The sequence below is a fragment of the Mustelus asterias genome, chromosome 30 (assembly GCF_964213995.1).
Source record: "Mustelus asterias chromosome 30, sMusAst1.hap1.1, whole genome shotgun sequence".
Lineage (NCBI taxonomy): Eukaryota > Metazoa > Chordata > Chondrichthyes > Carcharhiniformes > Triakidae > Mustelus > Mustelus asterias.
The window spans coordinates 8,933,217-8,958,581 of record NC_135830.1 but is presented as its reverse complement, the minus strand read 5'-3'; the positions used below and the strand labels follow the sequence as shown (position 1 = coordinate 8,958,581).

The 25,365-nt window shown below is 45.2% G+C and overlaps 2 protein-coding genes, 1 long non-coding RNA gene and 1 other non-coding gene across 4 annotated transcripts in view; 2 read left to right on the top strand and 2 right to left on the bottom strand.

Annotated features, from left to right (window-relative positions):
- The window catches only part of LOC144480999 (uncharacterized), a 262,003-nt gene that overhangs the window by 84,143 nt on the left and 152,495 nt on the right, over positions 1-25,365 (top strand). The window lies entirely within an intron of this gene.
- On the bottom strand, positions 1,634-14,620 carry LOC144481065 (uncharacterized). The gene is made up of 3 exons (XR_013495738.1): positions 14,410-14,620; positions 13,321-13,432; positions 1,634-2,800 (listed from the first exon to the last, which is right to left on the bottom strand). It is a non-coding gene; the product is annotated as an uncharacterized LOC144481065 (long non-coding RNA).
- Positions 4,549-12,669, top strand: LOC144481064 (uncharacterized). Its single transcript, XM_078200714.1, has 3 exons — positions 4,549-4,669; positions 5,954-6,058; positions 10,270-12,669. The coding sequence occupies exon 3, from the start codon at positions 10,614-10,616 to the stop codon at positions 11,244-11,246; it is 633 nt and encodes a 210-aa protein (XP_078056840.1). The 5' UTR covers positions 4,549-4,669; positions 5,954-6,058; positions 10,270-10,613; the 3' UTR covers positions 11,247-12,669.
- On the bottom strand, positions 24,285-24,357 carry trnav-aac (transfer RNA valine (anticodon AAC)). Its single transcript has one exon. It is a non-coding gene; the product is annotated as a tRNA-Val (tRNA).

The window sequence follows — 25,365 nt, the reverse complement described above, 5'->3', positions numbered from 1 at the left end:
GCGGGGCTTCTCCCTCCCTCCCTCCCGGGAACAGGCCCAGGTTAACGGCCCCATCCTGGCTCAGCCACTGGAGGATGGTTCACATCAGAGGATGGGGGAGGGGGACAATAAATAAGAGGTTACACTTTGGCCTCAAATCAATGAGGACTCTGATCTCTGGGAAGGAAGGAAGGAAACCCTGGGAGGTGGGCGGGGAGGATTCACAAACACCCGCTGGAGGCCCCAACACCCCCAGTAAAAAGCTGCAGCTCCCGGGTTTGCAGCTTTTTCCCGGGAGGGAGTTGGGGAAGTTTTGTGGAGACCATTCCCGGCTGGTTCAGTTCGTGGTTCCTGGAGCTCAGAAACCCTGAGTTAGAATCCTGAACCCCACACTGGGTGGTTGTTTTATTAAATACTTTTATTTATTAATCATCTGTTGAAGAAAATATTAATTTGTTTTGAAAAATCATTTTATAGAATTTGTGAAAATACCCATTAAAATAGCAATTCTCCCAAAGTATTTCATAGAATCCCTACAGTGCTGAAGGAAGTTATTAGGCCAAGTCTGCACCGACAACAATCCCACAAAGGCCCTATTCCAGTAACCCCACATATGTAACCTGCTAATCCCTCTGACCGACTCATCCCAGGACACTAAGGGGCAATTTAGCATGGCCAATGCACCTAACTAGCACATCTTTGGATGATGGGAGGAAACCGGAGCATCTGGAGAAAACCCACGCAGACATGGGGAAAACGGGCAGACTCCACACGGAGAGTGACCCATATTGGGAATCGAACCCAGGTCCCTGGAGCTGTGAGGCAGCAGTGCTAACCACTGTGTCACCTGCATTGCTGATGAGAATTTTAATTCACTGACTTGGGAATTAATTCTCGGGAATAGTCATTCTGAAAATGACCATTAAAATGTGTTTTAATTTACCCCATAATGCCAGATTTCAGTTCACATTTCAAAATTGAATTGAGAATGTCTGGGAGCAAATGGCAAAATGAGGTTTGAGACACCAGCTGCAATTATTTTCTGTGACTGATGATACCTTTGTTCCTGTGCAGGAGGTAATTCCCCTGATGCTGTGGCACAAATAAAATGGAGCCTTTCCTAGGAACAGGCCCATGTTAATGGTCACGGTGGTGTTTCATTGGTGAGCAGAGCACATGTGCCCATTGTGTTAACAACAGAGTCAGTGGGGCTGCACGTCCCCTGACTTGGAAGGAAAATAATTGACTCCTTGATTGTACTCTCAATCTGCACATGGTCTGGAGGACTGAATCCAGCTGGAGGGAGCTGGGCTCAGAGTGGAGATGGGGCAATGAGTTTGATTTCAGCTCAGGGACAAGAGAGAGTGTGTGGGATGGGGATTACAGCTCAAGATAAATGAGATGGAGAAATGTTTTGTGGAAACTGAAATTGTCAGTTCTGAAGTACTTTTTAAAACTCTTTTTGCAGGGAACTAGAAGAGGATTCACAGACATTCGATTCATCATGACCTGCTTTTGACAGTGATTGCTTATGATTGATTTTGACAGTGGAGGGAGAAATAGTTCCCTGTTTTGTCAGTGGAAGAAAATTTCAAAATTCAATGTGACAGAAAAAGAACTGAGACACACACACCCAAGTGAGAGTGCTCCAGTGAACTGACTGTGAATAGAGCTTTAACCAGTTACACAGCCTGAAAAACACCACACCATTCACAGTGGAGAGAAACCATACACATGGTCTGTATGTGGATGAGGCTTCAACTAATCATCCAACCTGGAGAGACAGAAGGACACCAGCACCATGGACAAACCGTGAAAATGTGAGGATTGTGGTAAAGGATTCAATTATCCATTCCGGTTGGAAACCCATTGACACGGTCACATTGGGGCTGGGAAAATGGAGAAACCATGGAAATGTGATGATTGTGGTAAAGAATTCAATTATCCATACTTGCTGGAAAACCATAGATACAGTCACATTGGAGAGAGGCCATTCATCTGTTCTGTGTGTGGGAAAGGATTCACTACCTCACCCCACCTGCTGTTACACCAGCGAATTCACACTGAGGATGAAAATTCTCCTTTTCTTTGCAGGGAAAGGATCGCTGGGTATAAATGTAAGGTGCTTCTCGCAACTATAACTGAGCCGTATTATGAACTCAACTGATTATCTTCAATTGATTCTGAGTGCAGCTATTGGCACACTCAGGATTGTTCAGCAAGTGCTGCCCAACCTGTAATCACAGTTAACATTGTATTTTTGGTTTTGTGAGTGTGAGCTGCTGAAAAAAATAACGACATATTATGAGAAATCGAGGAACATGCTGTTTTATTCTATCAGCCACTCACTGGGATGTACAGCCTTGTACCCGGCACTGCACTGGCAAAGATATTCATACGCAGTCTTGCTCATTTGTGTGGGAGGCTGAATGCCTTTTTGGTGCTGGCAGCTAATTAGTGGAAAGTATTACTCGTGTAACCACAACATAGTTGCAGAATGAAACAGATTAGTGTTCACTCTGTATTGTGCAGCCTTGTGATTGTGCTAAAGGCCATCACTTTCAGATCTGAAAAGTGCCTGGGTCAAGGTCAAATTACCCCAGAAAGGGACATTTTCTCTCAAATCTGAAGCAACAGGTGAAGCAAATCATTTCACACTGAAATACATCTTCAACGTTGCGGTAGTTTGTTCAGTTACACACTTGGTGGTCACGTGACTCTGGTTGCAGCATTCCTGAGCCTCATTGGAGGGATTCCTCACATGAGCCGAGTTTGAGGAGAGTATCTCTGGCCTCGAGTGATGCAGTCGCTGAATCTATTCCTGGAAAAAAACACATTTGGAATATTGTGATAATGCTGTCTGAATCCATCAGGACAATTTTGTATTCAAGTGGGGTGGGGGGGTGGGGGGTTAATGTTCACTGTTTTATATTCGGGTCTGGGGGGGATAATGTTCACTGTTTTATATTCGGGTCTTGGGGGGGATAATGTTCATTGTTTTATATTTGGGTCTGGGGCAATAATGTTGCTTTATATTTGGGTCTGGGGGATAATGTTCACTGTTTTATATTCGGGTCTGGGGATGAATGTTCACTGTTTTATATTCAGTTCTGGAGGGAGAATGTTCACCGCTTTATATTTGGGTCTGGGGGATAATGTTCACTGTCTGGGGTTTGTTCGATAGCGATGAGGACCATCAGAGGATTCAGCAGGATATAGATCAGTTGGAGACTTGGGCGGAGAGATGGCAGATGGAGTTTAATCCGGACAAATGTGAGGTAATGCATTTTGGAAGGTCTAATACAGATAGGAAATATGCAGTAAATGGCAGAACCCATAGGAGTATTGATAGGCAAAGGGATCTGGGTGTACAGGTACACAGGTCACTGAAAGTGGAAATAGGTGGAGAAGGTCATCAAGAAGACATACGACATGCTTGCCTTCATCGGCCAGGGTATTGAGTTTAAAAATTGGCAAGTCATGTTGCAGATTTATAGAACCTTAGTTAGGCCGCACTTAGAATATAGTGTTTAATTCTGGTCGCCACACTTCCAGAAGGATGTGGAGGCTTTGCAGAGGGTACAGAAAAGATTGACCAGGATGTTGCCTGGTATGGAGGACATTAGCTATGAGGAGAGGTTGGAAAAACTTGGTTTGTTCTCACTGGAGCGACGGAGGTTGAGGGGAGACCTGATAGAAGTCTACAAGATTATGAGAGGCATGGACAGAGTGGATAGTCAGAAGCTTTTTCCCAGAGTGGAAGTGTCAATTACTCAGGGGAATAGGTTTAAGGTGCGAGGGGTAAAGTTTAAAAGAGATGTACGAGGCAGACTTTTTACACAGAGAGTGGTGGGTGCCTGGAACTCATTGCTGGGGGAGGTAGTGGAAGCAGATACGGTAGTGACTTTTAAGGGGCGTCTTGAAAAGTACATGAATGAGATGGGAATAGAGGGATAGGGTCCCCAGAAGGGTAGGGGGTTTTAGTTCAGTCGGGCAGTATGGTCGGTGCAGGCTTGGAGGGCCGAAGGGTCTGTTCCTGTGCTGTAATTTTCTTTGTTCTTCGTACACAGGCTAATTTATTTTTCTAGGGGTGAGTGTGCCTGAAAGGTATGCAACTGGAAAACATTTTCCATTCACCTGCTGCATAGCTGCAGTATATAGATAGTGTTCTCACTCTGCCAGCAGGGCTGTGGGTTTAATTGGATAGATCTTAAAGACAGCCCGACTGGGCAGGATGAGCCAAATGGTTTCCATCTGTGATGTATCATTCTATAAAACAGAATATTCAGCATCGGGAGAAAGAAAGTGAAAGAAACTAGTCTCTGTGGGATTGAGCCAACCAGTGTAAGTACCTTCAGGGGAGCAGAGAGGGAAACTAGTGGGAAAACGTTTAAAAACTCGGGGTATTCCCACAGGAGAGCACTGGTTTAAATCAATTTTAGAAGTAGAGAATATCAGCGCACAAATTCCGAGGAATGCATTTTTAAAAATTGATTGATCTTAATTGCACAAGATAATATTCTATTATCGTCTTTGACAATGACGTCGTTAATTCCCAGGTGCCCCTGCGGGTTTGAAAGTGTCCTATTCATTCCACAGGAGCCTAATGCGCAGTGTTATATCTGGAGCGTGCGCAGTGTCACTTTGCTCGGAGTCTTGCGAGTCCGGGAGTTGGCACGTTTTTCTGCGGGTGAGAAATGGAGCCGGGAGTCGGGGTAGGGAGGGAGCTATGGCTTCCAAACATCCGCTGTAGGCTGCAAGACCCGAATAAGACCCTGCAGGTCCCGGGTTTACAGCTCCCAGGCTTTTATCCCGGGAACAGGCCCCAGTTGTCGGCCGCCATCTTGTTTCAGCGGAGACGGAGGGCGCATGCGCCGCTGTCTGACGGGTCATAATGGGCGTGGTTTCAGGGGCAGGTTCAGAACCTCTATCTTCAGAGGGACAATAGGTGGCAGGGCGCATGCGCAGCTATCCAAGAACATCGGAATAAGAATTCGGAACAGGAGCCCGTCATTCGGCCCATCGAGCCTGCTGCATCATTCAATAAGATCATGTCTACTTTGCTCCCCCACCCCGTCCATACCCTTGACTTTCTTGTGGATCAAAACCTCAGCTTTGAATATATTCAATGACCTGCCTCCAATCCTCACTGGTGAAGACAGAGTTCCAAAGATCAACAACCCGCTGAGAGAAAAGATCTCTCTTCATCTTAAATTTGAGATCCTTTATTTTTACTTGATTTCCACACCAGAGGAAACATCCTCTCAGCATCTACCTTGTCAAGCACCTTATATCATATGAATCATAGAATCCCTACAGTGCAGAAGGAGGCCATTCGGCCCATCGAGTCTGTACCGATCACAATCCCACCCAGGCCCCATCCCCACAACCCCATGCATTTACCCTGCTAATCCCCCTGACACTAGGGTCAATTTAGCATGGCCAATCCACCTAACCCGCACATCTTTGGACTGTGGGAGGAAACCAGAGCACCCGGAGGAAACCCATGCAGACATGGGGAGAATGTGCAAACTCCACACAGACAGTGACCCAAGGCCGGAATTGAACCTGGGACCCTGGCACTGTGAGGCAGCAGTGCTAGCCACCGTGTCGCCCTTAAATTCCCAGATGTTTCATTAAGATTACTTCTCAGTCTTCAAAACTCCAAAGAGTACAGGTCCAAGCTGCTCAACCTGAAAGCTAAAACTCCTCATTTCAGGAATCAACCAACTGGATCTTCCCTGAACTGCCTCCACTGCAATTTTGTCCCAGCTAAAGTAATTCTGTGCCAGGTTAAAGGAGGAGTGAATGTTTTGAATTTCTGTCCTGGACAGATGCTGATGGATTTTGGAAACTCCTTTTACAGGGGGTTAGAAGGGAAAGATTTACACACAGCAAACTCAGACCAAAAGAAATGTTTGTCTGTCTTGAATTTCTAACCTTGAATTACACCTATAACTTTCCTCATTTACAGGGACAAGATTTGAAGATTGCAACATTTTTCCCGGACACCAATCTCTCTGAGATCTTTTCAGCTGCAGCAGATTTTAAAATGTGAAAACAGTGAAATTGTTTTGGGGTGAGTGTTAGTGAGCATTCATTTAAATTTAGAGCATGCTCTGATTCCATGGATCTCGGGCTATTATGACTCCTTCCCCATGGATGGGGAGGTAATGGTGCAGCGATAGTGTTATTGGATTAATAATACAGGGATCCAGGGCAATGCACTGTGAACCCTGGGTTCGAATCTCACGTTGGCAAATGTTGAAATTTGAATTCAGTAAAAATCTAGAATTAGAAGTCCATTGATGACAATTGTTGTAAAAATCCATCTGATTTAATAATGTCCTTTAAAGAAGGAAATTACCACATCCCCCAGCAATGCAAACCACTCAGTTCAAGGGCAATGAGTTATGGGCAATAGATGGTGACGCAGCCAACACATAGAGTCATAGAGCAATACAGCACGGAAACAGGCCCTTGGGCCCAACTGATCCATGCCAACCATGGTGCCCTCCCAGCTTGTCCCAATTGCCCATGTTTGGCTCATATCCCTCTCATCCTTTCCAATTCATGTACATAAGAACATAAGAAATAGGAGCAGGAGTAGGCCATCTAGCCCCTCGAGCCTGTCCCGCCATTCAATAAGATCATGGCTGATCTGAAGTGGATCAGCTCCACGTACCCGCCTGATCCCCATAACCCCTAATTCCCTTACCGATCAGGAGTCCATCTATCCATGATTTAAACATATTCAACGAGGTATCCACCACTTCAGTGGGCAGAGAATTCCAGAGATTCACCACCCTCTGAGAGAAGAAGTTCCTCCTCAACTCTGTCCTAAACTGACCCCCCTTTATTTTGAGGCTGTGCCCTCTAGTTCTAGTTTCCTTTCTAAGTGGAAAGAATCTCTCCATCTCTACCCTATCCAGCCCCTTCATTATCTTATAGGTCTCAATAAGATCCCCCCTCAGCCTTCTAAATTCCAACGAATATCAACCCAATCTGCTCAGTCTCTCCTCATAATCAACACCCCTCATCTCTAGTATCATCCTGGTGAACCTTCTCTGCACTCCCTCCAAGGCCAATATATCCTTCCACGAATAAGGGGACCAATACTGCACACAGTATTCCAGCTGTGGCCTCACCAATGCCCTGTACAGATGCAGCAAGACATCTCTGCTTTTATATTCTATCCCCCTCGCGATATAGGCCAACATCCCATTTGCCTTCTTGATCACCTGTTGCACCTGCAGACTGGGTCTTTGGGTCTCATGCACAAGGACCCCCAGGTCCCTCTGCACAGCAGCATGTTGTAATTTCTTTCCATTTAGATAATAATCCAATTTGCTATTATTTCTTCCAAAGTGAATAACCTCCCATTTGTTAACATTATACTCCATCTGCCAGATCCTCGCCCACTCACTCAGCCTGTCCAAATCTCTCTGCAGACGTTCTACGCCCTCCAAATGATTCACTTTTCCACTTATCTTTGTGTCGTCTGCAAACTTTGTTACCCTACACTCAGTCCCCTCCTCCAGATCGTCTATATAAATGGTAAATAGTTGAGGCCCCAGTACCGATCCCTGCGGCACGCCACTCGTTACCATGCACTTCTCCAAATGCTTTTTAAATGTTTAAACCTGCTGTTTGAACCTGCCTCAACCACTTTCTCTGGCAGCTCATTCCATGTACACATCACCCTCTGCATGAAGACGTTGCCCCTCTGGTCCCTTTTAATCTTTCCCCTCTCACCTTAAACCTATGCCCTCGAGTTTTCAATTCCCTGACCCTGGCAAAAAGACAATGTGGGTTCATCCAATCTATGCCCCTCATTATTTAATACACCTCAATATGGTAACCCCCATATTCTCCTACGTTCGAAGGAATAAAGCCCTCACCTGTTCAACCTCTCGCGATCACTCAGGCCCATTAGTCCCGGCAACATCCTCATAAATCTTCTTTTCACTCTTTCCAGTTTATCAATGTTTTTCCTATAACAGGGTTACAAAAACTGTACACAATACTCCAAGTGCAGCCTCACCAACGACTTATACAACTATAACATAATGTCCCAACTCCTATACTCAGTGCCCTGACTGATGAAGGCCAGTGTGCTAAATGCCTTCTTCACCACTCTGTCTACCTGTGCCGCCACTTTCAACAAACTATGTCCTTGTACTCCTGGGTTCCTCTGTTCCTCAACACTCCCCAGGGCCTTACCATTTACTGTGTAAGTCCTACCCTGGTTTGACTTTCCAAAATGCAACACTCACACTTAAGACCATAAGACATAGGAGCAGAATTAGGCCACTTGTCCCGTCAGGTCTGCTCCGCCAACCAATCATGGCTGATATTTTTTTCATCCCCATTCTCCTGCCTTCTTCCCATCACCCCTGATCCCCTTATTAATCAAGAACCTATCTATCTCTGTCTTAAAGATAGTCAGTGACCTGGCCTCCACAGCCTTCTGCAGCAAAGAGTTCCACAAATCCACCACTCTCTGGCTGAAGAAATTCCTCCTTATCTCTGTTTTAAAGGATCGTCCCTTTAGCCTGAGGTTGTGCCTCTGTACTCTATTATCTGTACTGAAATCCATTTGCCAATCATCAGCCCACTTCCCTAACCGATCAACTGATCAAGATCTCCCTGTAATTTTTGATAACCTTCTTCACTATCAGCAATACCTCCTAATTTAGTATCATCTGCAAACTTGCCAACCATGCTTTTTATGAATTTTTAAACGGCCATTCATTTCTCTGTTTGACCTCTGCCCTCCCTGATCAGCTCTCTGCCATTGTCTACCTTCCTCTGCCTCTAATAATGGGTGTATTTTAACTATTATTTCCGCAAGCTATGTCTTGATGAGGTTTTTCCCACTTCACAACTCTGTTCACTGCTGATTTACCATTTTAGAAAGGAATTGTTTCTCTTCCACTGGAGATCATTTCCCTTCCACTTCTGAGCTTATATTGACCAACAAAATCTGATACATTTTTATTCCCTGTAATTCATTCTGCCCACCCTGAAACGTTAATCTTCTTTCTGTCTAAAAGGACGGTCTCTTTCCTCATGTTCACAATTAAAGGGCAGGAGATGGCTGACATTTAAGGGGACAGTAAATTAATATAGGACAGAGATATGTCCAGTGTTATTATATGGTACCCAGATTAGATAATTATGTTGCTGTATAAAATATATTTATTATTATTTCTTGCATTGTAATATAATCCTGTAGCGATGTTATACATTTCCAGTCATAAAGTCATTACAGCACAGAAGGAATCCATTTGGTAACTCGAGTCCATGCTGACTCTCTGTATAACATTCCAGTCCGATTCCCACTCTATATCCCATTCTCCTGAAAGTTTATTTCCTTCAAGTGCCCATCCACTTTCCTTTTTAAATAGGATCCATAGATATGGATGGAGATTTACAACTTTTTGGGAATGAAGTAGGAAAGAATGTTCCATAGAAACTAGAATTGTCTGCTCTGAATTTCTATCCTATACTGACTGTGATGACTTTTGCAAACTTATTTCACAGGATTTTGAACGAGGAATCACAGGCAGAAATCTCAACCGTTCTGAATATCTTGTAATATGGAACTGTAGCTACGTTATATATTTCCAGACGTCTCTGCCCTCAGAGGGCTGTTGGTCTTTTGGATTTCTGTTCCACAGGGACCAGTGGAGGCTGAGGATCATTGAATATATTCCAGTTAGACAGATCTTTGACTGACAAGGGTGTCAAGGGTTATGGGGAACAGACAAGAAGATGGAGAAAAAGCTAATATGTGAGGGGATTTCTTCACTCAAGGATGTGGTAAAGCTTTGGAATTCTCAACCCCTGAGGACAGTGAAGCCTCAGTCATCAACTATTTTCAAGAGAGCGATTGATTGGTTTCTAGATATTGAAGATATCAAGGGATATGGGTTTAGTGTGGGGAGAATGATGCTGAGGTAGATGAACGAATTATCTCATTGAATAGTTTAAAAGGCTCGATGGGCCAAATGGCCGACTGCAGCTCCTATTTGTTATGGTCTCTGTGTCCAGGACAGGAAGCAGTGAGCATGGATCTGTCAATCAGCCTCAATCAGCACCTTCAGGAGAATTGGGAGGGTGAATATTAGATACAGCAGAGTGAGAATGGAGGGAGAGTGTGTGGGATGGAGATTTACAGCTTTTTGGGACTGAAATAGGAAAGAATGTTCCATAGAAACGAGAATTGTCTGTTCTGAATTTCTATCCTGTACTGACACTGATGACTTTTGTAAACTTGTTTTACAGGATATTGAAAGAGGAATCACAGACCGAAATCTCAAACGTCACGTCAGATCTGACAGAGTCATATTCCATGGGAGTTGAATATCATCGCCCTTTGAGTCTAGAAGGAGAAATGATTGTCCGGTCTCTTGATTTGAAAAGATTTGAAATGTCAGTGTGACTGGAAAAGCAGCAACACACGGCCACACTCGAGTGAGAGTGTTCCAATGCACTGACTAAAGAGCTTTAACCAGTTACACAGCCTGAATAAATATCACACCATTCACAGCGGGGAGAGACTGTACACGTGTTCTGTGTGAGGCTTCAACTGATTGGCCACCCAAGAGAGTGGCAAGGACACCTGCACCATGGAGAAACCATGGAAATGTGGGGACTGTGGGAAGAGATACAGATACCCATCAGAGCTGGAAGCTCATCGGCGCAGCCACTCTGGGGAGAGACCATTCACCTGCTCTCAGTGTGGGGAGGGATTCACTCAGTCATCCAGCCTGCAGTCACACCAGCGGGTTCACACTGGGGAGAGACCATTCACGTGTTCTCAGTGTGGGAAGGGATTCACTCGGTCATCCGACCTGCGGGCACACGAGCGAGTTCACACTGGGGAGAGGCCGTTCACCTGCTCTCAGTGTGGGGAGGGATTCAGTCATTTATCCACCTTGCGCACACACCGGCGATTTCACACTGGGGAGAGGCCGTTCACCTGCACTGTGTGTGGGAAGGGATTCACTCGGTCATCCGACCTGCGGACACACCAGCGAGTTCACACTGGGGAGAGACCATTCACCTGCTCTCAGTGTGGGGAGGGATTCATTTGGTCATCTGACCTGCGGGCACATGCATGCGTTCATACTGGGGAGAGGCCGTTCACCTGCTCTCAGTGTGGGAAGGGATTCACTCGGTCATCCCACCTGCAGACACCAGCGCGTTCACACTGGGGAGAGGCAGTTCATCTGTTCTCAGTGTGGGAAGGGATTCTGTGATTCATCCAGCCTGCTGAGACACCAGCGAGTTCACACTGGGGAGAGGCCATTCACCTGCTCTCAGTGTGAGAAGAGATTCACTCGATTATCCAACCTGCGGACACACCAGCGAGTTCACACTGGGGAGAAGCCGTTCACCTGCTCTGTGTGTGAGAAGAGATTCAGTCTTTCATCCGCCCTGCTGAGACACCAACGGGTTCACGAGTGATTCTAGGGGTTGGATTCTGCTGTTATTGTTTCTGCTTTCAATTACATCCAGGACATTTTGTTCAGTCTCACAGTTGGTGAAGTGGGAGGGTCGGAGGGTTTCTTTCTGCTGGACTGGCCGGTCTCATGACTTTACTTCCAGTGGACTGATGCTCTTTGAGTCTTGTTGCGAATACCCGGTTTCAAATTTCACAAGGATCACAGAGTGACAGGGTGTTAGGAAGTTAAGAGTCATTATTTCTGTTTGAAACCCCCTCAAATGTCCATCCAATTTCCTTTGTAATTGTTTATTGACTCCACTTCCTCCACCCTCGTAGGCAGCGAGTTCCAGGTCATTACCATTCACTGCATCAAAATATTCTTCCTCACATCCCCCCTGCATCTCTGGCCCAAAACCATAAATCCCCTCGTCCTTGTCCCATCAGCTAATGGGAACAGCTTTTCTTTGTCCACCTTATCTAAACCTGTCAGAATCTTGTCCACCTCTATCTAATCTCCCCTCAACCTCCTTTGCTCCAAGGGGAACAACCCCAGCCTGACATCGACAATAAAGAACAAACTAACAGAATATGTTAATACCTGAAATCAAATGGGAATGTTTAATTTCTGTTTTAAAGATATTGTGAATATATTGTCCTGGACAATAAAGGAATTGGAATAACTCACCTTGGGTGTGGTTGAATGGAATATATCAATCTGATATTCACCTACAGTCCAGTGAAAGTCTGGAATGTGTAGCTGGAAATCCCTCCCCAACAGCACTATGAGCGTACTTACACCTCAGGCATTGTATCAGTTCAGGGAGGCAGTGTTGGGGTTGACCATGGCCGAGGCAGCTACATACAGCCACATATTCTGTTATAATTGAAGGACTGCAGATTGAATGTGAGGCATTATGGGACTGGACTATCGTGACCACATTCCTGTGACTGCTCAGTTTCTACAATCACCGACCATTAAACCTGCTTAGCAGGGCCCCAACAGAGGACCTGGTGAGAATATTTACTCAGAATGAGTTAGATGATGATGATGATTTCTGTTTGTCAATTTTAAATTTTTTAAAAATTTCATTGGTCTGTTTCCTGTCTGTTTTTTTTCTGTCTGTTTCCATGCTGTAAACCTCTATGCCTGTTTGCCCTGGATCAAACTGACACCCAGGAACTCTCAAATGCTGCAGCTTGAATGTGTACTAATAAACTATTTCTTTTATCCAATGATAATTTATTTTTGTTTTTAAGTAGTTTATTAACCTTACCACCTGTTGCTATACTATTTTGATCCTTAGGAACAGAATAAATCTTAGTCACTTAGCAGATACTCACCAAAAATCTAGCTTCTTCTCCTGTGGAAGAGTAAGATCACTTCCTAAAGGCTGAGAAAGTTAGAAAGCAAAACAGCACCTCTTTTCCTTCCTTCCCTGACTCCCTTAATTACCCAACTCTCAGCACTCTATTCTAAGCTGCACTCAAGTGATGCCGGTTCAGAGCTGTTTCTGAGCTGTAGATTCAATACAATACTCACTTGCTGACATGGACATCAAGGCCTGTATGGGTCTCCAGGCCATCATGCACACCATCATGATAAGGAGGATGGAGCTGGTGTTGCCAGCCATGTACATGATGAACAGATTCATGGGCAGCTGTTTCAATGGGCCCAAGGCGATGAAAACAGAAAGTGAGCAGGGTATCAGTAAAGGGGGCCGGTTAGGGGAGGCCATATGCTGATCTTATACCCAGGCCTGGAAGTAAGGATGATGATTAACCCTTTATCACACAGGCTGCTGTGGTTCACCAAGGTGCTTTATCACCATGGACAAACCAGGGGCGTTGTCAGTCACACACTAAAGGCACATTCAAATCCAACTTACTTTCTCAACCAGGATCCGGTCTGTTTCTTGGACGCAGATGTCCGGTAGCTGTTTGTCTGAATATGCGACTGGGTACATGGAGTCTCTCTGGCTATACTGTTGACCACGGCTCCTATGAGAAACAGAAAACACAAATTGGTCACCCTTTCAGGACCTTCTTTAAAGAGGGAGTCTCTCTGTTGAGGACCCCAACGTGGTGACAATAGTGCCAGCATGAACTAAAGCTTGGGCAAACCTCGGACACACACTGCCGTTGTGTCCACTGAACTGCCACGGGAATGGAGGATGGCAGAAGTGGATGAGTGTCAATTGATAAAAAGGGTGCCAATCCACTTGCCCTCCATTTAGGGACCATCATAGATCATAGAACCCTACAGTGCAGAAAGAGGCCATTCGGCCCATCGAGTCTGCACCGACCACAATCCCACCCAGGCCCTACCCCCATATCCCTACATATTTTACCCACTAATCCCTCTAACCTACTCATCTCAGGACACTAAGGGGCAATTTTAGCACAGCCAATCAACCTAACCCGCACATCTTTGGACTGTGGGAGGAAACCGGAGCACCCGGAGGAAACCCACGCAGACACGAGGAGAATGTGCAAACTCCACACAGACAGTGACCCGAGTGGGAATCGAACCCAGGTCCCTGGAGCTGTGAAGCCGCAGTGCTAACCACTGTGCTACCGTGCCGCCCTGGTTTTTGACAAAGTGACAAATCACCAGATGTACCAAATTGTATCTTGAAAACAAACACTGCGGGACATTGAGAGAGATCCAGTTCAGCACCCGGCCCTGGAAACGAGCAGTCGTTCCTCCAACCACCACCGCAGTTGGCACCTGATCAGGTGAAGGGGCCGAAACCAAAAGGGCATCTCAGGGTCATGACCTGGAGAACAGATGCCAAGTGGGGTCTGAGTGGTTTCTGGGGGATTTGAGGGGCTGCTTTGTGGTGAGGAGTTCGGTGAGGGGTAAAAGAGGCGTGAAAAACCCGGGGTTGGGAAGTTTTGGGTTGGTGCCATGTCCCCGGGTCAGTGTGCGGTGGCGTCCCCTCAGGAGAGGCGGGCCGGCCCGGCTTGCCGCTTACTCGAGACCCCGGCTCCCCCGGGCGGCCTCCGCACCTGCTGGTGCCGCTCAGGGTCCGCTTGTGCCAGCGCGCGCGGTTGACAAGTCCCACCCCTGCAGCCATGGTAACGCCGCCGATCGTTAACCGTCCCTCCTTTCAAATCTGATTCAGATCAAGAGAAGAAGCCGCGCGCTTCCGTCAACAAAACACTCCCGCTGCAATGCGCATGTGCGAGCCCAACCGCCTGAGCGTTCTGCGGGCACCGCCTAAAGTCCCGCCCCACATCGACGCCATCTTTGTCAGGGGCGCATCTGTTCCGACTCTCCACCTTCTGTCCAAATGGAGAACATTTGCCCCGCACAAAGATGGACATCACTTAATGTCAGAGATATTTGCAATATTGAGTCCAGATGACCTTTTGTCAAAGCAAAAAGACATAGAAAGTGGGAGATATTTATACTGCAGGGTGAGGGAATGAAAGATGAGCTATAGCCACAGAAACCAGGGGAAAATACTGCGAATGGCTGTCGCATTCTCTCTTTCGACAGCCATTACAGCACCAGGGACTCAGGTTCGTTTCTCGGCTTGGGTGACTGTCTGTGCGGAGTCTGCACGTTCTCCAGGTGCTCCTGTTTCCTCCCACACACCACCTTTTTCTTCTCATGAAAATCCAGTATTTCCGATCGCCCTGAATGAATTTTGAGGTTCAGGTCAGAGCGAATAAATAAAAGCAAAAATCTGTGAATGCTGGAATCTGAAGCAAAAACTGAAAATGAACCACTGTGGCAAATGCATCATTCTCAATCTATTTTACTAGGTATTTGTTTCATTATTCAACATTTAACATCAATACATTTATTTATTCTGCATCTCCTGATTCTGAATTGAATATCTCTGACATATGCAGCATTGAATTGCAACTATGACTGACCAACAAAACAGATCGAGTCACTGCTTAATGCACACCCCATGATGCTCATTTGAGATTGACCACAATCAGTTTATAAACAAAATCAAATATCTTTAATGGGAAGAGATTTAAGAATGACCAGTTAGTTTATTCTGGGTGTGAAATATTCTGGTGCCTAAATCCCATTCATAGAAATCATAGAAACCCTACAGTGCAGAAGGAGGCCATTCGGCCCATCGAGTCTGCACCGACCACAATCCCACCCAGGACCTACCCCCACATATTTTACCCGCTAATCCCTCTAACCCATACATCCCAGGACTCTAAGGGGCAATTTTTTTTAACCTGGCCAATCAACCTAACCCGCACATCTTTGGATTGTGGGAGGAAACCGGAGCACCCGGAGGAAACCCATGCAGACACGAGGAGAATGTGCAAACTCCACACAGACAGTGACCCGAGCCAGAAATCGAACCCAGGACCCTGGAGCTGTGAAGCAGCAGTGCTAACCACTGTGCTACCGTGCCGCCCGTGCCGCCCATCTATTGAATGTCCAGTAGATCTGCACTGAGCCTTGATTTCCTCATCAGCATGAATGGTTTTCTGTATATCTTTATTCTGAAAACCGATTTTAAAAAGGTGTGTCTGTGCAATGTGCACCAATTCCTCTAGTTCAGTTACAGTATCACTTGTGTCTGTCTTTATGAGCACACACTACTATTAGACGTGTTTCAGATGGTGATTAACTATGTTGGTCTACATCTATAAACCCATGCATCGAACAAGTTGCTAATATATGCACGGTGTCAAAATACCAACATCTCTTTCCTGCAACTAAATCTAAAAATGCAGCATTTCTGATTTTCCTGAAAGCATTTGAGACCGAGGTCAAAACAAACATAATATGGCAACATCGAGAATTGGATAATGTTCAGCAAATAACCAAAATCATGCATACTTCCTGAAATGCTAAAGTTTCTAGCTGGTTTTGAACCAGGGACTTCTCACGCATTAGGCAAACATGATAACCACTACACTACAGAAACTACCAGCAGTTCAGTGTAGCCAATCGACTTGTCTGCAAGGTTCAACTCTGCTGTGTTGCTGCAGGTTCTCATGGTTAGACTATCCACCAGTATCTATTACAAGCCCACCAACTCCCACAACTATCTTGACTGCAGTTCTTCACACCCCACATCCTGAAAGGACTCCATCCCATTCTCTTCATTCTTTCGCCTCCGCCGCATCTGTTCTGATGATGCCACTTTCCTAAATAGCATTGCAGATATGTCTTTCTTCTTCAACAGTTGAGGTTTTCCACCCACTGTTGTTGACAGGGCTCTTGACCATGTCCGACCCATCCCCCAGCCACTGCTCCCACTCCCTCCCCTCCCTCCCAGAACCAGGACAGGGTTCCCCTTGTCTTCACTTTTCACCTGACCAGCCTCCACATTCAAAGGATCATCCTCTGCCATTGCTGCCAATTCCAGCATGATGCCATACCCAACACATCTTCCCTTTACCCCCCCCCCCCCACCCCCCCACTCCACCACCAGCATTCCACAAGGATCGTCCTCTCTGGGATACCCTGGTCCACTCCTCCATCCCACCCAAACTCCTATCCCCTACCCATGGCACCTTCCCATGCAATAGTAGAAGGTGCAACACCTGCCACTTTACCTCCTCCCTGTTCACCTCCCGGGTCCTGAACACCCTTTCAGGTGAAGCAGTGCTTCACACGCACCTTCTTCAATCTGGTCTATTCAATTCACTGCTCCCAATCCAGTCTACTCTACATCGGAGAGACCAAACACAAATTGGGTGACCGCTTTGTTGAACACCTTCAGTCTGTCCGCAAGCAGGACCCAGAGCTTCCTGTCACTTGCCCCTTCAACACACCACCCTGCTCTCCTGCCCACATGTCCGTCCTTGGCCTTTTCCAATGTTCTAGTGAACCCCAATGCAAATTGGAGGAACAGAACCTCATCTTCCGATTGGGCACTTTACAGCCTTCCAGACTGAACATTGAGTTCAACAACTTCAGAGCATGACTCTCCCCTCCACCTTCACCCCATTTCCATTTATTTTATTTCATTTTGTTTCTTCTTTTCATCTCATTCATCCATTTTATCATACTTCTTTGTCACTTCCATTTTTCAACTTCTTCATTCCTGCTCTTCTTCTCGCCCGCGCCCGCCCCCTCCCCCCCGCCCCCCCCCCCCCCCCCCCCGGACCAACCGCCCCCCCCCCTCCTCCCCCCCACCAGCCCCCCTCCATTCAGGGCAAACCATCTGTACCTCTGCTCTACCATTCTGATTAACACTTTTCACACCTCTCTCAGCCTTCTACAATCTCCTTTTCATTCCCTTTGTCCAATTACAGCACCCCCCTTCCACCCTCATAATATAAATCTTGTCTGATTTTCTTTGCCCTTAGCTCTGATGAAGGGTCATCCAAACTCGAAACGTTGGCTAGTTACTCAATATTTGTTTCGTTATTCAATATTAAATATGAATACATGTATTTAATACATGCATCTTCATTCTGAGTTGAATATCTCAGGAATATGCAACATTGCATTGCAAACATGACTGACCAATAAAAGAAATCGAGTCACTGGGTGATACACACCCCATGGTGCTTATTTGAGACAGTCAGCTTTTAAACAATATCAAATATCTTTCAAGGAAAAAGATTTAATAATGATCTGCTGGTTATACTTAATCCCTCTTTATTCTGCGTGTGAAACATTCTGGCGCCTAAATCCCATTCATCTATAGAAAAGTCCAGCAGATCTACACTGAGTTTCGATTTACTCATCTGCCTGAGTGATTTTTTTCCCATTTCTTTATTATGAAGAACAATTTTAAAAATATGCTTCCGGGAAATGTGCGCCATTTCCTCAAGTTCAGTTACACTTTCACTTCTGTCTGTGTTTATGAGCACACACGACTATTACACATGTTTCAGATGGTGATTAACTATGTGAGTCTGCATTTATAAATCCATTAAATTCTGTTATGGACTGAACAAGTTGCTAATATGCGCACGGTGTCAAAGTACAAACATTTATTTCCTCATTGCGTCTTAAAATACAGCATTTCTGATTTTGCTGAGAGCATTTGAGGCCGAGGTCAGACCAAAGATAACATGGCTGCAACATCGAGATTCAGATCATGTTCAGCAACAACTGAAACCATGCAAAACTTCCCTCATACGAAATGAATAATTTCAATAAAAGCTTCTGCCAGGTTTTGAACCGGGGACCTTTCGCGTGTGAGGGAAACGTGATAACCACTACACTACAGAAACAATTGACAGCATAGTGCCACCAATTGGCATGATCACAATGTTCAACTCGACTGTGTTGCTGCAGGCTCCAATGGTTATACTGAGAGCCCATGTCACTTAATACAAAAAAAAAACCGTTTCTTTCAACCTGATTTCTCAACTCATCTTGAACTTCAACCTTTATAAGCGGTCGTCCGGTAAATATCTAAGGGAGCAATGGTTTCTGCTCAATCATTAATGCATCATTCTCATCTTCCTTCGAATAATTTCAACCAGTTCTATCCAATATTTGTTCGCTGTTCAATGTTTAATATTAATATATTTTTATTAATTACATATCTCCTCATTCTGAATGAAATATCTCCGAAATAGGCAACATTGAATTGCAAACATGACTGACCAACAAAAGGAATCGAGTCACTGGGTAATACACATGTCACGGTGCTTCATTGAGATTGACCACAATCAGCTTTTGAACAAAATCAAATATCTTTAAAGGGAATAGATTTAAGAATGATCTGTTGTTATACTTGATCCCTCTTTATTCTGTGTGTGAAGCACTCAGGCATCTAAATCCTGTTCAGCTGTAGGAAAGTCCAGTAGATCCGCACAGAATCTCGATTTCCTCAACTGTCTGAGTGGTTTTCCCTAATTCTTTACTTGTTGAAGTCTGAGCTGTAGTCAATAAATAGGAGTCTGTCCTTGTTGTCTCGGTGATCCAGGGTTGAGTGCAAGGCCAGGGAAATTCCGTCTGCTGTGGACCTGTTGCGGCGGTAGGCAACTGTAGTGGATCCAGGTGGTCCGGGAGGCTGGAATTGATTCGTGCCATGACAAACCTTTCAAAGCACTTCATCATGATGGATGTCAGAGCCACCGGCCGATAGTTATTAAGACACGCTGCTTGATTTTTCTTAGGTACCGGGATGATGGTCGTCTTCTTGAAGCAGAGAGGGACTTCAGATTGTTGTAATGATTGAAAATGGTTGGCAATGGCAGAGAACAATAAGAGTCCCTTCGACCCACCATGCCTATGCCAATTATTTTATGACGAGCTACCAAACTGACGTGTCGGTGCGGGCTTGGTGGGCCGAAGGGCCTGTTCCTGTTCTGCACTGTTCTTTGTTCTCATTTCAATTTCCTCCTCTCATTCCATGAAGCTGATTTTTCTCCCTTTCAAGTCATTGTCCAATCCCCATTTGAAGAAGGAGTTTCTGTGGAATCCATGTACAGTTTGCGTTAGGTAACAACGTTTCACTGACCCAATGGCATGAAGTATTGGATATAGCTTCCCAATATAGTTTTCAATGTAAGCATATATTCATTTATGCACTTGATTTCAAATCGAATTTACAAAACGGGTTTAATCGGATAAAGCATCTCCTCATTATTTCTTATTTATATATAATATTAACTCCACAACTTTCCACAGAGTATGGAATATAACAGAGGAGAATGAATCACCTATACCTGAAGCAGTCTCCTTGTGTTGTCCTCCTGTGTCCCGAACATCCGATCTGGCAACCTCGAGAATGGGTGGGGAATCTGTCTTACCTACACCGACTGCACACGGGGTGGCACAGTCCAAAGATGTGCGGGTTAGGTTGATTGGCCATGCTAAAGTTGCCTCTTAGTGTCCTGAGATGCGTAGGTTAGAGGGATTAGTGGGTTGGATATGGGGGTAGGGCCTGGGTGGGATTGTGGTCGGTACAGACTCGATGGGTCGAATGGCCTCTTTCTGTACTGTAGGGTTTCTATGATTCTATGGTGGCACAATGGCACACTGCTGCCTCACAGCGCCAGGGACTCGGGTTCGATTCCTGGCTTGGGTCTGAGTGGAGTTTGCACGTTCTTCCTGTGTCTGTGTGAATTTGCTCCAGTTTCCTCCCACAGTCTGAAAGACGTGCTGGTTAGGTGCATTGCCATGCTACATTTCTCCCTTAGTGTACCTGAACAGGCGGCGGAGTATGGCGACTAGGGGATTTTCACAGTAACTTCATTGCCGTATTAACGTAATCCTACTTGTGACATTAGTAAATAAACTTTAAACATGATATGGACACGTCCAGAATGTGTTTGGCTGTAAAAATAAATACACCCATTATTGCTTATTCTCCAAATGTGTCCACTGTTGAGTCATCAATTAATGATCACCATTGATGAGAAATAGATTTCTGGCAGTCCCTGTTGTTAAAATGGACAGTTCCATCGCAATGAATATCTAACATGATATTGCCGCACTGACATGACCCCAGGGAATTCCAGTTCAGAAAGTTACTCTGGAGCTAGTGGGTTTTTGACATTGTCAATGAGTGCACTTCTCTTGAGTGTGTCAGTGGCTGTGTTAATCTGTTTGTTTATCTTCCTCAGTGATTGTCTGTGTGTCTATGTTTGAGTCGATCAGTTTGAGAATCGATCACTGTGTTTACTTGTCCCTGTGTCTATGCTTTTGTTGATTCTGTGCGGTATACGAGGCTTCTAGTGAACACGGAGTTGGAGTTATTCATGTATTTTCATAGTTAGCAACTCAAACTAATGTGTCAGAAATCTACAGAATAATTCTGGATTTATAACGAGGGACGTTAGAATTGATGTCAGTGTCTGGGCATATATCTATGTGGTTATATATCCTTACACGTGTTGGTCTTTGCACGTGGCCGTGTGTGTATCTGCTTTCCCTGTGTCTGCGTGGGTTTCCTTGGGTGCTCCGGTTTCCTCCCACGGTCCAAAGATGTGCAGGTTAGTTTGATTGGCCATGCTAAATTGACCCTAGTGTCAGGGGGATTGGCAGAGTAAATGTATGAGGTTACGGGAATAGGGCCTGGGAGGCTTGCGATCGGTACATATCAGTGGGCCGAATGGCATTTTTCTGTACTGTACAAATTCTATGATTCTATGATTCCATTACCTGGATATGTGTCAGTCTTTGCAGGTGGCCGTGTGTGTATCTGTTTCCAATGTGCGGCATTGCTGTCCACGGGAGAGCGCTCTCTGATCACTTATGAAAAATCACGATTCCCTTCTCGAGGAAGCGAATGTTTGAAAATGTAAAAATGGGCGGAGAGACCTCATAACAGTCCACTGACTGTTTCAACTTCTCCATTTCCAGGTGTTATGCAGACATTGGTCACTATCTCTGTTCCTGGTGTTCAGACTGGAACTATGGGGCTGCTGTCTGTCTCTGGTTATTGTCCTGATTACAGTAAGAGTTTTAACAACACCAGGTTAAAGTCCAGCAGGTTTATTTGGTAGCAAATACCATTAGCTTTCGGAGTGCTGCTCCTTCGTCAGATGGAGTGGAAATGTGCTCTCAAACAGGGCACAGAGATACAAAATCAAGTTACAGAATACTGATTAGAATGCGAATCCCTACAGCCAACCAGATCTTAAAGATACAGACAATGTGGGTGGAGGAAGCATTAAACACAGGTTAAAGAGATGTGTATTGTCTCCAGACAGGACAGCCCGCAAGTCCAGGAGGTAAGCTGTGGGGGTTACTGATAATGTGACATAAATCCAACATCCCGGTTTAGGCCGTCCTCATGTGTGCGGAACTTGGCTATCAGTTTCTGCTCAGTGACTCTGCGCTGTTGTGTGTCGTGAAGGCCACCTTGGAGAACGCTTACCTGAAGATCAGAGGCTGAATGCCCGTTACTGCTGAAGTGCTCCCCAACAGGAAGAGAACAGTCTTGCCTGTTGATTGTCGAGCGGTGTTCATTCACCCGTTGTCGGAGCGTCTGCATGGTTTCCCCAATGTACCATGCCTCGGGACATCCTTTCCTGCAGCGTATCAGGCAGACAACATTGGCCGAGTTGCAAGAGTAGGTACCGTGTACCTGGTGGATGGTGTTCTCACGTGAGATGATGGCATCCGTGTCGATGATCCGGCACATCTTGCAGAGGTTGCTGTGGCAGGGTGTGTGGTGTCGTGGTCACTGTTCTCCTGAAGGCTGGGTAGTTTGCTGTGGACAATGGTCTGTTTGAGGTTGCGCGGTTGTTTGAAGGCAAGAAGTGGGGGTGTGCGGATGGCCTTGCCGAGATGTTCGTCTTCATCAATGACATGTTGAAGGCTCTGGAGGAGATGCCGTAGCTTCTTCGCTCCGGGGAAGTACTGGACGACGAAGGGTACTCTGTCCACCATGTCCTGTGTTTGTCTTCTGAGGAGGTCGGTGCGGTTTTTTGCTGTGCCGGGTCGGAACTGTTGATCGATGAGTCGAGCGCCATATGCTGTTCTTATGAGGCAATTTTACAACTCATCCGCTTCATCCTGGACCACAATGTCTTCACCTTCAACAACCAGTTCTTCATCCAGACACACGGAACAGCCATGGGGACCAAGTCTGCCGGTCTGCAATGTTCAACTACGCTGTGTTGCTGCAGGTTCCGATGGTGAGACTGAGAGCCCATGTGACTGAATTCAGGAAGATAACCGTTACTTTCAATCTGATTGTACGACTTATCCCGAACATCAAAATTCAAAATCCTTCTTCTGGCAAATATCTAAGGGAGCAATGATTTCTGCCCATTCGTTAATGCATCATCTTCATCTTTCTTTGAATCATCTCAATCAATTGTACTCAGTAATAAAAGCAAATTACTGCGGATGAGAAAAGAGAAAATGCTGCAAAATCTCCCAATGTCTGGTAGCACCTGTAAGGAGTGAAAAGGGCGGACGTTTCGAGTCCAGATGACACTTTATCAAAGCTTATTGTACAATTGTACACAGTATTTGTTTCAATATTTAATATCAATGCGTTATTTAACACATATGTCTTCATTATGAATTGAATATCTCTGAAATTGAACATCACTGAATTGCAAACAAAACTGCCCAACAGAACGAATCGAATCACCGGGAAATACAGATCGCAAATTTGAGATTGACTATCGTCAGCTTTTAAACAAAGTCAACTGCATTTAAATGGAGAAAAATCAAGAATTATCTGTTCGTGACACTTGAGCCTTTTAATTATGGGCCTGAAACATTTAGGCGCATAACTTCCGGACCTTTACCGGAAAGTCCAGTAGAGCCGCACTGAGCCTCGATTCCCTCATCTGTCTGAGTGGCTTTTCCTGTTTCTCAGTGATGAAAAACGATTTAAAAATAGATCTTGTGTGAAATGTGCGTCATTTCCTCTAGTTCACTTGCAGTATGACTTGTATCTGTCTTTTTGAGCACACACTACTGTCAGATATTTCAGATGCTGATTAACCATATTAGTCTGCACCTATAAACCCATTAAATTCTGCTGTAGACTGAACGAGATGCGAATAAGTGCTGGTGTCAAAATCGAAATTTCCTGTCAGTGCGTCAAAAAAAAACGTTTCTTATTTCACAGAAAGCATTTGAGGGTGATGCCAGCATGTCTTTCAGACTGTGGGAGGAGACCGGCGCACCCGGAGGAAACCCATGCAGACACGGGGAGAAGATGCAGACTCCGCGCAGACAGTGATCCAAACTGGGAATCGAACCTGGGACCTTGAGGCAGCAGTCTTAACTGCTGTGCCACTGTGCTACCCTATGTTTCTGCCTGGTTTCGAACCGGTGACTTTCTACGTGTTAGGCGAATGTGATAACCACGACACCACAGAAACAGCTTAATGATAACATGCCTTTCACATCGAGGCTCGGATAATGATGGGCAACGAAATGAAAACCAGCAATTTTCCCTTCCACGACATGAGGAAGCTAAATGAATGTTTCTGCCTCGTTTCGAACCAGGGACCTTTCGCGTGTTAGGCGAACGTGATAACCACTACACTACAGAAACAGCTGGAAGAGCAGTGGAGCAAATCTGCCTGTCTGCAATGTTCAACTACGCTGTGTTGCTGCAGGTTCCGATGGTGAGACTGAGAGCCCATTGTCACTGAATTCAGGAAGATAACCGTCACTTTCAATCTGATTGTGCGACTTATCCCGAACATCAAAATTCAAAACCGTTCTTCTGGCAAATATCTAAGGGAGCAATGATTTCTGCCCATTCGTTAATGCATCATTTTCATTTTTCTTCGAATCATCTCAATCAATTGTACTCAGTAATAAAAGCAAATTACTACGGATGACAAAAGAGAAAATGCTGCAAAATCTCCCAATGTCTGGCAGCACCTGTAAGGAGCGAAAAGGGCGGATGTTTCGAATCCAGATGGCACTTTATCAAAGCTCATTGTACAATTGTACACAGTATTTCTTTCAATATTTAATATCCATGCCTTATTTAACACATATGTCTTCATTATGAATTGAATATCTCTGAAACTGAACATCACTGAATTGCAAACAGAACTGACCAACAGGACGAAGCGAATCACCGGGAAATACAGATCGCAAATTTGAGATTGACTGTGGTCAGCTTTTCAACAAAGTCAACTGCATTTAAATGGAGGAGAATCAAGAATGATCTGTTCGTGACAGTTGAGCCTTTTTTATTACGGGCGTGAAACATTCAGGCGCATAAATTCCGGCCGATTACAGGAAAGTGCAGTAGATCCGCACTGAGTCTCGATTCCCTCATCTGTCTGAGTGGCTTTTCCGATTTCTCATTGATGAAAACGATTTCAAAAAGATTCTTCTGTGAAATGTGCGCCATTTCCTCGAGTTCACTTACAGTATGACTTGTATCTGTCTTTTTGAGCACACACTACTGTCAGATATTTCAGATGGCGATTAACCATATTAGTCTGCACCTGTAAACCCATTAAATTCTGCTGTAGACTGAACGAGATGCGAATAAGTGTTCGGTGTCAAAATCGAACTTTCCTGTCAGTGCGTCAAAAAAAAG